The 16623-nt window shown below is 42.2% G+C and overlaps 1 protein-coding gene across 1 annotated transcript in view; it reads left to right on the top strand.

The window, feature by feature from the left end:
- The window catches only part of Ush2a (usherin), a 683507-nt gene that overhangs the window by 467814 nt on the left and 199070 nt on the right, over window positions 1-16623 (top strand). The window contains 6 exon segments of the mRNA XM_087905997.1: window positions 1404-1455; window positions 1458-1552; window positions 1555-1730; window positions 2648-2770; window positions 10096-10144; window positions 10146-10263. Coding sequence (XP_087762123.1) covers window positions 1404-1455; window positions 1458-1552; window positions 1555-1730; window positions 2648-2770; window positions 10096-10144; window positions 10146-10263 — 613 coding nt within the window.

The following is a 16623-nucleotide window of genomic DNA, read 5'->3' as shown; positions in this document are numbered from 1 at the left end:
CTTCTTGAAAGTTGGTAGACAGTCTCTTCTAAGACTGAAAAGAACAGTTCAATAAAGGTATAGAATAATTTCATATTTGAATATCAATCTAAAACTTCTGAATAAAATGTTAGCAAATTGAATTAAGCAGAAGATCAAAAGAATAATATAATGGGACAAATTTGATCCGATTCCAAACATGGAAGTTCAATGCCCTGCTGTCTCTCATCATGTCTCTTACACTAACCAATTAAGGAGAAAGCCTGTAGTTTTTTAACCCAAAAGGGTTTAAGGGACTGGAGAGATGGCTCAGCGGTTAAGAGCACTTACTATTCTTGCAGAAGACTCCAGTTCCCAGCACCCACATCAGACAGCCCATAACTGCTTAAAACTCCGTTTCCATGGGACCCAACAAAACCTGGTCTCCTTGGGCACCTGACACATGTGGTGTACAGAAGCTCACATAGGCAAGCCAAAATGAAAACAATCATTTTAAATGACCTCATAAGATTTGAAAGCCATTTCTTAATGAAATAATTAAGCAGTGTAAAAGCATATTTTTAAAAAAAAAAGGATTTCAAACAGGATTCAGCCAACATACAGATTGCCACGGAAAAGCACTTAGAATCACTGAGAAATAAAAAAATAAAATAAAATGCAGAAATCACTGAAGTGTGTATCTGTGCAGCAGCAACAAACTTTATTTTATAGAGCCATCGGGGGTCTCTAACCTTGAACCTTAGTCCACCGAGCTCTAGTAAACTGTGGGGAGAAATGTCCCGTCTGGTATGATGGAATTTATAAGATGTTATTCTGCTTTCTGATGTGAAATTCATTCAAACAGAGACCCTTTGAAGTTTTAAAGGCTTTCTACACGTTCTTATCCTGAGACTAGAATGCATTATTGCTTCATTTGTTAGACTGTACACCAGCTTCAGGAATTCAATTGTGAATGTCAGAAAATACAAATAATGGCTACCTGTCCCAGCCTTTGTAAAACAACCTCTTTAACCCACAAGGTAGAACTAGGAGCTCTGAGTTCAATGCAATTGAGTTATAAACGTGCAAACTCTCAAGTCCTCATGCTTCCCTAATGCATGTGGATGTGTGAATTTCCTCCGTGTGCTTGCTCTGTGTCCTGCGCAGCCAAGACGGAGATGGATCACCATGATGGGTATTAGTCTGAGGGTCCTAGAAAGCATTGCAGCTAACAGTCAAGCCCAGGAAGCAGCTCCCACTTGGTTCCTAGCATTCAGCTCATGGTACCCAGTCCTTCCCTGCTGTCTAGCGCATGCGGCTAAATGGAATGTGGGCCTTCAGAAAATGACTTCGGAACAAAGGAAGAAGGCAATACTCTAGACTCTGTGAACATCACTGCTCTGATCCTGTATTGTCACACTGATGCTCCTGGTCTTTTATTTCAGGTCGTTTGGAAAGACCCACTCCTCCAGAATGGAGACATACTGAACCATGAGATCTTCATCTCATCACGATCCCCAACATGGCCTCCGTGGTGTTGAGTCATCTAATCAAGCATCTCATCCCTCTCACTAATTACTTGATTACCATTGTTGTACTTGCTCCGGAAGGAATGGGTACCTAGAGAAGGTGCAGGAGAGTCTCCCTACGTCCATCACCACCCATCCAGCCCTGCCTCAGGAACCGGCCCCATGGTCTGCGATTCCACTAAGCGAATCTTGTGTTGGGATTTCTTGGCAGCCACCATTCAAGCCAAATGGACCAAATTTGAGGTAGAAGAGAAGGGACTTTCCTCTGCAGTTTGTTTTAGCTCTGTCATTTTAAGAAGTAAGGAAGCAGGGTTTCATTAACATCTCAACATAAAATTAATGCCATCTAGATTCTTTGTGTACTCCCACAAACTCATAATAACCACACAATATCCAATATCCCTCTGTTTTTAACATTTGTATAATAGCACATTGTATACCTTGATTTAAATGGAACCAAGGGAATTCTTTAATCAAGAGTGAGCATCATATTGAGACAAACTAAAATCCTTAAAACATTTATCTCATAGCTAATATTTCCCTTCATTATTCTTCTCTTTTCAAAAACTAATTTTATCCGGCTTGGCCGCTCTGGCGTGTGTTCTATGTAGCATGGTAGGACAGCAGTGTCCCTGAATTATGAAGTTAACCCTGAAGTCATTTCCACATCACCACTGTCTACAGACTTAGGAAGAGTGTTCCCTTCTTGAGAGAAGATGGAAGCCAAGAACTGTGATTCTGAAATAGCTGGACAGCCACCAGCTGAGTAGTTGGCATAGGAAACAGAGTGGATAATATCATCATTGTTTATAAATTTTTGATGGAGTCTTAGGAAATCATTAACTTGATAAGATTTTTATAGTCCTACTTTGTGTGAAACTTGCAACAGATCTTGAGCAAATCTGACACAGAAATCTAAACTGTTTCCATTCCCACTGGTGATCAAAACATGAGAGTCTAAGTGATAATTTGCAATTAGCAGACTATATGGCAGCTAAACCAGGAAGAAAAAAGTGTTTATCTGGAAATATTTCATAATTGCACTACGGTATTATTTCTGCTTTCATGCATGTGTCACATACATGCAACTAAGCTATCTGAATCTCAGTAATAATATTCGTTGAGACAATCATGATATTACTGCTTGTCTTCTGTTTTAGATATGAGCTTCTGAGACGTAAAATCCAGCAGCCACTTGCTTCAAATCCCCCAGAAGATTTAAATCTGTGGCACAATATTTATTCAGGAATTCAGTGGTTTTACAAAGATAAGGGTCTTAGCAGGTGAGATTACAAAAACTATAAAAACAAATGCTGGCATTTAGTTTGGGGCGTGTGGAGTAGTTCAAAGTACCCCAGCGTCTACGTTGTGTGAACCTGTTATCAGTCACGCGGTAGAATATGTTCAGTTATTATCTGTGGCATTAATCATCGAAGTGTAGCCGAGGCGTGTTGAGTGTTTGCCAGCTCAACTGTGTGCTTGCAATAAGCCTTTCAAGTCAAACTTGGAGATGTGTGAGCCCCCAACTATTGCCTTTGTCACATCTCTATCTAGACATGAAACTTAGTAACGGGAATGTGGAAGAATTGAATACTCCCGGAACTGTGGAGATCAGTGGGTGCCTCCTGTATTCACCTGTGCTTAGGGGATAACGGGTTGTAAATCACTGACTCAGTGAGACTTGAAAGAGTTGACTCTAGAGTTTAATACTAAACCATGGGCCAGTAGGTGATAGCTGCTAAAACAATACCACACGATAGAGTAAGATCTCAGCTCTCTTTCATCTCTCACTGTGCTCATGAAGAACAATGTGAAGAATTTCCAACTCTGATCCCTTCCCTCCTCAGGCCCCTTCCTACCATCAGAATCAACCACACTTCAGGTCTTGGCTAGAAAGTTCTTACCCCAGGAAGCTGCCTGTCCCCTCTCTTGCTGGTCTGAATAGAAGCTGAAATAAACATTTCCATGGCTGCTATTTCTAGAAGGGCTGTGCGGATAAACAAAACTGTGATGTGGGATCTAAGTAGATACATGAGGCTAAATGTCTGGGATTTTTTTTCCCCCACAATGAAATTTGATTTGGAGGTTTCTGTTTTTATTCAAGGAGTCAAGGGGCTGGAGACTAAGCTCAGTTGGCAGACTGCTTGTCTGACTTGTGGAAAGCCACAGGTTCAATCCCAAGTAAGGGAGAATTTATTGGGTGTAGAGACAGGTAGCAATAAGAGGGTCAGAAGTTCAAGGTCATCTTCAGTTACCTAATAATTGCTTACACCCTCATAAACAACTTGGGGGTAAAACTCGGGATGTGTTTTCCATTTCTTAACATTCAAAACATACAGCCCAGTCATCTTAATGTGAGACCTTTCCTTTTATTTTTTTTTATTAGTTCACCCCTGTAAATCCAATGGGATGGTTGTCCAACGTGGGCCGTCCATCTTGCCATTCTGAGAGGAAGCTGGGAATTATCCCTCCCAAGGGCTCAGGGTTTTTCTGATCCAGGGGATGAGTGCACACATTGCTTGCACAGGTGCTAGCTTCATCTACCCTGATGGCAGCCAGGACTTCCCTTCCTGCTGGTGATTCACAGCTCCCAGCACACTAAGAAAGGACCAGTGTTGTCCCCTATATTGTGACACCATAATGAACCTTTCCCCTGGACCGACCCAGGTTCCCTTGGAGTCTGGGGGAATTGCCTTTGGGACCACTGCAAATCCTCGGCCCCATAGATAATAAAAACCATGGATGCTAAAATCGTGGATGTGAAATTCTGAAGTATTAGCTAGCATATAGCCAATCACAGACTGGCATAGGCTTAAATCATCCCTACACTGTTTACAATGCTTATACCCGTGTAAAGGCAGATAGTTGTTGCACTGCATTTTTTAGGGAACAAAAAAAAATGGTTCAGTGCCAGATGCTGTTATTTTTCTAAATATTTCCTGTTCATGGTTGGTTGAATCTGAGGCTGTGGAACCCTGGGGCACAGAAGGCTGACTTTGTTTATCCTATTGATTTATCCATTTGACTGGTTTTTTTTTGTAGTTTTTAATTGAATCCATCTCCTTTTAGAAGGCATACATAATTGCCTAGTCTCCCCAAATTTCTCTGTTCCCACTTTGCATCTATTTATGTAATTAAGTAGAGCACTGAAGTGTTTTATCACATCTTTTAAAAAACATTTTTATTTTATATGCATGTGTGTTTTGCTTGCATGGATGTCTGTACACCACATGCATACAGTACCCATGGAGGCCATAAGAGGGCATTAGATCTCCTAGAACTATAGTCACAGCTGGTTGTAAGTCACCATGGGGTTGCTGGGAATCAAACCCAGGTCATCGGGAAGAGGAACCAGTGTTTTAACCCCTAAGGCTCCTCTACAGTTACCCTACCACCCTCATCTTGTTTCATTTTTATCATTATAGACATATTTAGAGCAGTGTTGAAGTGAAAATTCTTCTGATACAAAATGTGCAGCAAAGAATGTCTGGGCTTCCCTTTATAAATACAGTTATGACATTGAAAAGAAGTTGAAGTTACTGCCTTGTTCAAGCGATCTGTTTACTAAATGTGTATGTTGATATAGAGAAAAAGAGTTTAGACAGCAATGGCATAGTTTTCTATGCAGTTTTTATATCCTGAAATTCAAGACTCCTTATAGTAATTTTGTCTTCTATATCGTATTATAGAATGCAGATCATCAAGCCAGTTATTTACATAATTTAATTCAAACAAAAGTACCTTTTGTTTTTGTAATTATCTTAGGGCAGGGGTCATTTGTTGGTGCATTTCCTTGTTCCCATAAGCATGCAAAGGGCTAAGACTCAGCATTTCATATGAGGCCTCTCAGAACCATTGAGAGAGAGAGAGAGACAATCCAAGCAAGCTTTTGTTTGTGGCAGAGATGAGGAAGACTCAGTATGGAAAGCAGCTAACCAGACCGACTCTTCAAGAGTATTGTTTATAATGATAACAATATTGAAACTTGAATTCTGTTGGGATGTCAATAAAGTTGACACAGATTTGATTCTGATGAAAACAACCCAAGTCAGTCTCAGCTATATTGAAGAAGAGTTTTATCAGTTAGCCAGAGGCAGCAGAGCTTTTCAATGTACACATTTTGATCCAAAATATCAAAATATCTTTCACTGGACAAATGCTTCCAGCAGACTAAATACCACTTGACATCAAGAGCTAGACCAAATCACACCTCCTCATTGGTGAGGTTAAACTTTATGGTCTCACTCATTTGCATTCAACGAGAAAAGGGAAAAAGTAAATTTTAGGTAGGCAGAGTCTAAATTTTCTCATTTCAACACATTCGTATGGGGGTGGAGGGCAACTCATTAAGTAAAACCATTGTTTTACAAGTGTGAGGACAAGATATAGATCTCCCAGAGTCCATGCATAAACCAGGTGTGGCAGCCTTTGCCTGTAGTCCCAGTACAAGAGAGACAAGAGACAAGAGAATCCCTAGGATCTGTTACCAAATAATCTAGACAGACCAGAGTTCCAATGAGTGACCCTATCTCAAAAATTAAGGTGGAGAGGAACTTAGAAAGAAAAGCCACCAACTCCCATTTCTGGACACCCCAATCCCCATTCCTCAGGGTCCACATGCTTGCACAAACAACAGAAAGCCTATCCCTCAGAGCTCAAACATGCTTTGGCTCCAAGAGAACAGTCAGCAAGTTCCTTATTCTTTGGATTGAGCAGGTGATTGCTAGACTGTTGGAGATAAGGTTTGAATAAATGAATGAATTGGAGTGGCATTGCTCACTATAGCAAATACTATTTGTTTTCAGTCTATTTTACTCAAAAAAATGCTTTGAGATTCAGTAGCGATCATTTTTCTGTTGGACGTGAATATGTTTGTGTCTGACCTGCCAAATTACATGTGCCCTGAAATCTGTGAGGGTGACTGATTTGGGAACTATGAACACCTGTTTGTCCCCACAAGTAACTGCTAGATAAGCAGATGGAGCCTGAGTCAACTAGACAAAATCTAATGGGCGCTTTTTTTTCAACTAAACAGAATTTTTTTTTTCATTTGAGTTTGAATAGCTGGACCTTGAACTGAGAATTGTTACACAGATTTTTAACCTGTGCTGCTTTGCACAGAGGAAAATATCATCTTTGTATGCATCACCTAAGAGTCTTCATTTGCTGTTGGAGCAGAGGTCTTCTGGGATAGATCTTGCTATGGGTACATGGTACCAACTGGCCAACCATTCTACTTAAGGAAGCTTTACGTTGTTAAGTGCAATGCTCGTTTGGTGCCACCAGTTGAGTTCACTGCAAAGACGGTGTAGAGAGTGAATAGGAAAGCCACTTTCAGACAGCTAACCCATCCTTCTGTGTGTGTAGGGATGAAATAGGAGCCACACAGCTGTGTAGACAAGTTATAGGAATACGCCATTACTGAGTAAAGTTTGCTTTTGTTGGAGACAAAGAGAAGGGTCAGGGGTTAAAAAATGTGGAGCCCTCTTGCCAAAGACCTGAGTTAGGTTCTCAGTATCCATGTTAGGTACTTCACATCCTTCTGTATCTTCAGATCCACGGGGTCCAACTCCTCCCCTAAGATACAGCACCTGTACTCATTTCTGCACACACATCCACCCTCCACAAACACATATGCCCCCTTTCATACACACCTATGCACGCATGTGCGCGCACACACACACACACACACACACTCATAATTAAAAAATAAAGACTCACAGGGTTGAAAATACAGGGATTTAATTTTTAAATTATGTTTTTGCCTTAAAAACTGCACATTTTAGTTTTTCATTTAGTAGGAAAGGGATTTTTAGTACAAGTTAGAGAGATGTGGTGCTGAAAAGATAGCTCAGCAGGAAAGAGCATGGATTGCTTTTCTAGAGGACCTAAGTTTGTTTCCCATCATCCAAGTCGGGGTGCCCAGAAATGCCTGTATCGCCAACTCCTGGGGATCCAATGCCCTCTTCTGGCCTCTGAGGACACCTGAAAACACACATACATTGAAAATCTTCACAATTAATTTTTTAAAATGGAGAAATGATAAAAGGCAAACATGTGGTGTCACATGAATGCACACTGACCTCTCAGATAAGTGAAGCAATGGGTATTAGAAAGACCGAGTCCTCAGAAGAGACGGAGAGGTTCAGTGAGCGCAGAGAGCTGTTCTGCAAACCTAGGTGAACCCGTTCCATTTCTAAGTGTCCTGGGGTTTGGTTTTTAATCTCTAAAGTGGAGAAGACATTTAAATATTTGAAGTAGATGAGCTCTAAAGGCGGGTCCACTTGAGAAGTTTTAGTACCATCGTGAAAGCCCACTTTTCAGTGGCATGTATCCATGTGGTCTGTGCCTTCTGTGCTCCATCTATCTTATATCTATATGTACGTGTATGCATGTATGCATGCATGTATGTATGTGTGTATGTATTATTCCATATTATATATATATGGAATATATGTGGAATGTATTGTGTATATGAAATATATGTTACCCAATCTACCTAAATTGCATATCGCATAAAATTATGATAAAATTCCTACAAGTGTCATGGGAGGGAGGCCCTTCCAAATTTGTACACAAAGAAAAATATCAGTGCTGTTAACACAGCAAAGACTGAAACCAAGGTGTCATTTGGAGTCATGAAGGCTGTCACTTGTATAGTAGCATCAACATGCGGAAGAAACACTCAAGCACTGTAGTGGAGAAGATTCGGCTTCTGGTCTTCAGAAACAGGGATAAGACTATTTTATGACTTGAAATACAGTTTTAAGTATTTTACCCAGGGACAGAGTTAATGAAGCCAAGGTCATTGGTTCAATTCCCATGGGAGTCATTAGCTTCTCTTCCTTCTATTGTCCCAGCCCCGCCACCCTCTTAACCCTGACTCACCACTCTTCCCATTCATCCTGGGGTCACAGAGGAAATTGGGCAGGCAGTCTGGATGCAGAGGTAAATCAGCCCCTCCCCTCAGCTAGAGAGGTACCGAAGGTCAAGGCCCAGTCATGTGGCATCGTCCCAACAGGGGCAGGGCAGATTATCCCTGGATTGTTATTGTTATTGTTATTACCTTCCCATCACACTAGCAGTACCCAGTGCGGCAGCCTGGTTCAGAGTGTCTTCAGTCAGACTGCCTGCATTTGAATCTCAGCTCCTGTAAAGAGTCCGGTGAACTGGACAAGCTCTTTAATATTTCCAACCTTATTTGTCTCACTTTTAAAATCCCTACTGTAATAGTGTGTTATAGGGTTGCAGAAAGATCTGGGTCACAGGAAACTACCCAGACCGTCGCCTGTCGGTGGCCTTGTTCCTGCAGGCTGGTGAGTTCTCAGTGAAGAGCACATAGACAGGCATCTTCCCAGGGTTGTAACGTCAAGTTCCACATGCTGGGTGGCCAGAAACAACACAAGCACAGAGGGTCCTCGCTTGTGGCTCTCAGAGTTAAAGCCACCAAACAAATTGTTTCTGAGGCCAGGCTCCCTCCAGAGGCTTCAGAACGCTGTTTTCTTCTGACTTCTGGTGGTCCGGTCATGCCTGTGCTTGTGGGACCAACACTCCTGCCCCCTCCCTGTTGTTATGTGCAGCATCCCTTTGCCATTTAGTGAGGTTTCTGGAAATAGCACTCTTGCCTTTGGTGACTAGCTGGGCTTGTGACATTTTGAGACTTTGGGCCTGGCTTTGAAGGCATCAGAGGCTGGATATCCTGGGAACATGTAATGACCCCAAATTAGGAGAAGATCTGAAGCCAAAGTTGGGACAGCCGCTTGGAACTCAATATATCTAAGCAAGTATGTCCATACAGATTATTATAGAGTCAGGGCCTGATTTGTCTACATACAGCATTTTCCTTCTCTGGCAATTTTGAACCATAAAGATAAAGCCACTAGGTTCCTGCTTGAAAGACCCAAAGAGATAAAGAATTAACAATTGAGCGTGTACTCAGGAAGTTCCTGTCATGCTCCGTATCCCTGTCTCTCCTTTGGCAAAGGGTTGGTCCATTTCCTCTGTATTGACTCAACGTGTCAATGGGACCCAGCACACCTCGCTGTTACTAAACTCTCAGAGGGGCAGTCTTGGGCACTCTGCTCACAGTTGAGGTTTCCTTTAAGTTTTTATCTGCCAGCCAATGAGATTCCAGGGACAGAGAAGAGGTATAGGAAAATGATGACGGAATCTGATCTTTGAAAATGGATGCGTTTCCCTAAAGAAGAGCATAAAAGTCCCTAGATGGTATTGGGACAGAGCGCTGGCAAGCTGCCAGCCTTGGAATTACATCGCGAATTGAGCCGTAATCCTCCCTGCTTCTGGAAACAGTAAGAACGGGGAAAACGATAACCTACGTTTACTTAAAAGACTGACATTTGTGTACGGCTTCCAAATAAAATGTTTTCCTGGCACTCTGGTTGCGACTGGAGAGTTACGGAGATAATGGCATGTTTCGTGTCAGAAAAAAGGAAATCATGTGTTTCCTAGCAGGAAAAGGAGATGTAACATTTTGTGGGAAAGAATCCTGTATTTTGTGAGGAAAAAAAAAATCAATGCATTTCATCTTCCATAGAACATAACTTAAGTGCCTTGTTTGTTTGTTTGTTTATTTTAACAAAACCTTCAGGTTTACAAGGCACGAATATAATCTCTTTGTACACAACAGCGTGGGTGGCCTTTACACCAAGCCAAGAAGTAGCAGTGACCACCTTAGCGGGCTTTCCAGAGAGAGGAGCCATTGTTGCCACGAGCGTCCTTAACTGCACAGCCATAGACGTGAGATGGGAGAAACCAAGTAAGAACACGCTGCATGTCTCTGTTTCCAGAATGTTAGCACGCGCATTGTTTCCTGTTGCTACAATGGAACACCATGAGCAAGGCAGCTTAGAGAAGGAAGTGTTTATTTGGGTTTATGGTTTCAGAGGATTAGAGTCCATTCTCCAGCAAGGCCATGCCTCCTCAACCTCCACAGCAGCACCACCAACCTGGCACCAAATATTCAAATGCTTGAGAAATGGTGGAGGGACATTTCTCATTCAAACTAAAACAGCATACTAACAGTAAGTCAAGGCACCTAAGCTATGTGCATGTATGTTCACATGATGTGGGATTCCCCTCTATATGCTATGAATGTGTTTGGTTAATGAATAAAGAAGCTCCTTTGGCTTGTGCTAGGGCAGAATAGAGCTAGGCAGGAAAACTAAACCCAATGCTGGGAGAAAGTCGGCAGAGTCAGTGAAAAGCCACAGAGCCACCACAGGAGACAGACCACAGATGGAAGGATAGAACCTTACCTAGGCCACAACCACGTGGCGATATACAGATATAAGAAGTAGCTAGAAATACGCTTAAGTTATTGGCCAAAGAGTATTGCAAATAACATAGTTTCTGTGTGATTATTTGGGGTCTGGGCAGCTGGGAAACAAACGAGCACCCTCCACCAACATTCATATATACAGATGTGCTTATGTTCTCGTGTACAGGAGCACATGTATGTGGGCAAGTGTGTGTAGAAGCCAGAGATCCACCAGAGGCAGGCTTCCTCAGGATGCTATGTTCTCGTGTACAGGAGCACATGTGTGTGGGCAAGTGTGTGTAGAAGCCAGAGGTCCACCAAAGGCGGGCTTCCTCAGGATGTTTCTTTCACTGTCCTTGAACTTGTGAGTTTCCTAGCAAGCCTCGGGGATAAGCCCAGCTCTACCTCTGTTTCCCGGTACTCCATCAGAAGCAGACACCACCATGCCCAGGTTTTATGTGGGTTCTGGGAGTGGTACTCCACGTTCTTGTGCCTTCAACACAAGGTGTACTGAAAACAACAGTACAACACAAGGTGTTCCAAGGTGTACTGAAAGAAAGAAAGGCCATGCCCCAAGATTCTTCTCAGCAGCGTGCTCCAACTAAGTAACCCCTACCGGGTACCAGATCTTCAAGGGTTCCCTGTATCCCAATACTACCAGAGGCTGGGAACCAAGCCTGGGGTGTGGAGGCCAGAGGGACATTATGTATAAGAATATCCACTGTGTTGATCTATGCTTCTATCAAATAATTCATTTTTAAAAAATCCTGGTTTTTTGGTTTCTTTGTTTGATCGGTCAGTTAGTTATTTGTGTGTGTCTGTGTGTGTGTGTGTGTGTGCCTTGTTTTTTGTTTGTTTGTTTATTTGTTTGTTTGTTTTTTGAGACAAGATTTTTCTCTGTGTAGCTTTGGAGCCTGTCCTGTAACTCCCTTTGTAGACCAGGCTGACTGTGAACTAACAGATATCTGCCTGCCTCTGTTTCCTGAGTGCTGGGATTAAAGGCATGTACCACCACTGCCCTGTCGTGTTTCTTGGTTTTTAATAATCTGTGGCATTTGGATTAAAATAATTTGAACTAATTTAATGGGAGATTTTGAGTTAATTGATCTTATGCTTACCTTCTGTTACATCTTCAAAAAACTTAGTTTTACCTGAAGTTGCATTTATTTGTGTGTGTGTGTGTGTGTATGTGTGTATGTGTGTGTGTGTGTGTGTGTCTGTCTGTCTGTCTGTCCCTGTGTGTGTTTCCGTTTCCACCCATTCTACTCTTCCTCCCTGGTCCACCTTGCCTACCAATTCATCTTAAGAGCTTGCCCATAAATGTAGTCACAACACCCCCCCCACACACACACACCTTGTGATGCTTGAATACTAAAGTGAAGATGTGGCTGTTATGTTCCTACTCGCGGACATCCACGGTGATATCATTGCACTCCTGAAGTCAGCGTGCTTATAGAAGCTGACAAACCTAATAGATCTGAAGCGGCCCGCTGAAGTTTCATTACCTCAGTAATCAGAACCTCTGACCTTCGGGATGTAGGTAATGCAATCTGCTGTGATTTCCATTCATACCTTGGAAATTTTTCAGAAAACTCTTCATGAGCACAAAGGTTAACTCTGAGAAGGGTCATCTGTGAAAGCCTGCTGCAGGATCCTGTCCCTCCTCTGAGCGACCTGCTATCTTAAGTCAATTAACTAGTCACTCCTCTGTGAAAGAGCTGCCTGTTTGCTCACCTTGCATTTGGATGTTTTCTCTTGCTTGATAGAAGAAAAATTGGTGCATAACCTAATAAGTTGGATTGTAAAAAGTTGTTGTTTAGCACATCGTGGCGCTGAAAATTTTTGGAATAAATTTTGACACCTTTGATTAGTAAACATCATCTTTTAAAATTAAAATGTATGAAACAAGTGTACACACGCACACGCACACACACACACACACACACACACTCATTCTGTGCTGGGAACTGGCTCGGTGTATAGTCCCAGCATACCTATGCACGAGAGGCAGGGTAGGAGACTCCCCAAAGGCCCCCAGCACAGTCCATCTGGTAAACAGTGGTGAGCAGAAATGATGCCTCAAAGTAGAAGGCGGCCACCAACACCCGAGGCTGTCCACTGGCCCCCACGCATGCCCTCTTACTTCCACACATGCACCATAGTCTGTGTGCACTCACATGAACCTGCACATGCACACACATCACACACACAGAGAGAGATTATAATAAAAGACATGATTTATTTTTTGTCTACTGTGATTGGTACAAATGCATGTCATTTTAACAGCAAAACGTTCCTGGTAAATTTTTACAATCACAAGTTGACAAAGAGAAGCCATCTGATGTTTTTATTTTTAATGGGACACAGGCAATATAACTGCTGTTGTTTCCATTCATGCCTGGAAGTTTTTCAGGTAAGTCTCTGTGAGCACAAAGGTTGACTCCAAGAAGGGTTGGCTCAAAGTCATCTGAAAAACTACTTGACAGGTCACCTGTTTCCAGTGTATATGTTTGTCATGACAAAAATAACCTGTGTGTTTTCCGACTTTTGCAGGGGGTAGGTGGGTAGACAACACAATCTTCTGCACCGAGACCGTCTTTTCTTTCTCCATTCTCCTCCATGCCCAATGCACGGGGGGAATATATGAGTGTCTGTCACATTTACCCATCAAAAGATTTCACCTAAAGACAAAGATCTCTACATTCCTTTTAAAGATTCATTTTAATTATTTTAATTTAGTGTGTGTTCTTAGTAATATCTTTTACTCTGTCCCATGTTTTATTTTGCATATAGTAAGCAACTAATGTGTTCTTTCCTTATTTCTCTTATTGTAATTTTCAGTGTTTGCTTTATAATTTTCATTGTTATTTAACACTTACAGAACTATTTTCTCAAAGTGACTTCAGAACTTAGCATCAATCCTTAGATTTCCCCGATCCTAAATTCTGGGTTTCAATTTACCTCTCTGTCCTCTGAATGATGGTTGCAGTGGGGTTTCACTGTGGACACAGTTTTCCTATTTTACTATTATTGTTATGATAGTTTTTTGTTTGTTTGTTTTTTGCTCATGCCTGGGTTCTCCAATAGGGTCTCGGGGAAGCAACTTCAGGGAACTGAGTTCTCTCATTCCACCAGGGCTCCAGGGATTGAACTCGGGGAGGGGGGAGGGTCACATTTGTGTAACTGATCCTTCCCCTCTGAGGAATCTCTCTGGATCATTATGAAAGTTTTTTTTTAATGTAACTGTTAATTTTTGCCTATATAGGATAATATTCCTTTCATGTTTGCAAATTCTTTTAACTTTTGTCAGTACAGAAATATCTTTGCCCTTTTTTGCCCACAGATGATCATTTAGATGTATATAAAATTCTTAGATCAAATATTTTCCCTCAAAACAAGCTGACACTAATCTATCCTCTGAAAACATCTGATACTTCAGCTGGGCCTTCTGGAGCTTGTCTGACACACCACCACTCCCACCCCCACCCCTACCTCCATGCTTTGGGTATGGACTCTCCCCTCTCCAGCTCCTGTTTGAGCACTTGGTTCCCAATTAGTGGTGCAGTGTTTCTGGGCCCTAATGGCTTCCTGGGGGGGGGGGTGAGAAGGTGCAGCGTCACAGCATAGTCATTGGGAGCAGGGTAAAAGACAGACAGCAGACTCGCTTATTCAGCAATGGGGAGAGCCTTCCATCCCCTCTTCCCAGCAACCAGACTGTCCTCTGACCCATTGACATTGCATGGTAGCCCCTTGTTGACTAGACTCTATAAGGACCTCTGACAGTGCCTATTCCTAGGTCCTCAGGCCACATCACATGGTTGGCCCTCATTGGCTAGGCAAGATCAGGACCTCTGACCCTCTGTCAGACTCCATGCTTGTTCATCTCTCACCCTTGTAGGCCTTATCTTCCTACAGTGTAGTTTTGAAGGTTGTGGAACTTTGGGGTCACAGTGCCTAATTGACACAAGTTGGTCATGCAGAGCTGCTTTGAAGGATACAGTCTGGTCTTCAACCCCACCCCATGTAGCGTGAGGGCCGGCTTGTTGGGGTTTCTGTCCCGCCTGGTATCCCAACAAGCCAGCAAGCCCCAAAGGAAAATCAATCACACAGAGATCTCTATAAGTTATAAAGCTGATTGGTCCATTAGGTCAGGCTACTTATTAGCTCTTACAACTTATGTTACCCCATTATTTTGATCTAATGTTAGCCACATGGGCTCAGTACCTTTCTCAGTGTGACAGCTTACATGTTGCCTCTTCGGTGGTCTGCATAGGAATGGCAGAGGAACCTCCCTGCTTCCCAGAATTCTCCTGTTCTCATTGCATCACCTCTACTTCTTGTATGGTTTTCCCGCCTATACTGCCTACCTGGCCAATCAGCGTTTTATTGAAATATGATTGACAGAATACAGACAATTCTCCCACATCAACCCCATTGCCTGCTTCCTAATGAAACAGCAAATGAAGAGGCTCCACCGCACATTCCTGCCTTCTCCACTGTAAGGGACTGTATTCTCTGAGCCTAAATCAAAATAAATCCTCTGAGGTCATTTCCATCGGGTGTTCCATCTCAGCAACAAGGCCAGTAAGGAGCATATCCTACTGTGGATAATATCTAATTTTAGTTTACTTTAGTTGTAGTATACTATGATGTAACTATATTTGGATAGAGTGTCAGCATTTGGGTGAGACAGTGTGGTGGTGGGAGTGAGCCCACAGGCTCATGTGTTTAAGATCTGGTCTTGAGCTGCTGAAACTGTTTAGGAGGGATTAGGAGGTGTGGTTTTGTTGGAGGCGTGTCACTGGGAGTGAGCTTGAGGTTTCAAAATCTCACAATAGACCCATATTTGCTCATCTCTCTGTCTCTGTCTTTGTCTCTCTCTCTCCCAAAAGTTAATTCTCAACTACTGCCCCAGACTCATGATAGCTTCTGTTCAGCCAATTTCCCCACCGTGATAGTCATGAACTCTAACTCTCTAGAAATGTGAGCACCAAATGAAACACTTTCTTTTATAAGTTGCCCCTTGGCCATGGCATTTTGTCATAGCAATTGAGAAGTAAGACATATTATATTCTGTTTATAAATCTCTCTTCATTGTGGTTAAGGCTTACCTAATATAGCCATGATTATTTACTGTATTTACTTTTCAAGATATATTTTTCTATTCTCTGCCCTCAGTATCTATAATGGACTATAATAGTTATAATTAAGTTCAAGGACGGTTTTCTGCCCATTCTCATCTTTGTTTTGATTTGAATGTAAGATGTTCCCACAGACTCTGTTTTTTTGGTCTCTTTGTCCACAGCTGGCAGAGCTATATTGAGAGGTGGTAGAGACTTTAGTAGGTAGGCCTCACTGGAGGAATTTGGAACTGGGAGTGTATGGAGGTTCTCTGCTTTCTGTCCTTCATGAGGATGCAATCTTCTTGTTCACACATTCTCACACATGAGGTTTAGCCTCACTTCAGACCTACAGGAATAAGGTCAGAGATCTCTGGCCAAAATCCTCTAGCTTTTGACACTGGGTCAAAAGAAATGATTTCTTCCTTTAAGTCTGTATCTCTGATATTTTATTATTTAAATTTTAGATAAATTATGTTTGAATCACTCTTTGTCCTTCCCAACACCCCAAAGATCATCCCCACCTCCCTACACACCCAACTTTATGTTCTTTTTCTCTAAAAATAAAAGCATAAAACAAGAAACAAATGTCAGAACAAACCACACACACACGCACAAAACAGTAAGACACAAAAGACCAGGACAAAACAAAAAGCACACAAAACAATTATGAAGTTTGTTTTGACTTGGTGAACTACTCCAGGCCATGGGGTCTACCCTGGAGCATGTTGGTATACCC

This window comes from Myodes glareolus, chromosome 5 (assembly GCF_982192425.1).
Source record: "Myodes glareolus chromosome 5, mMyoGla1.1, whole genome shotgun sequence".
Classification (NCBI taxonomy): domain Eukaryota; kingdom Metazoa; phylum Chordata; class Mammalia; order Rodentia; family Cricetidae; genus Myodes; species Myodes glareolus.
The sequence above is the reverse complement of the archived record's forward strand: the minus strand, read 5'-3'. Positions and strand labels throughout refer to the sequence as shown.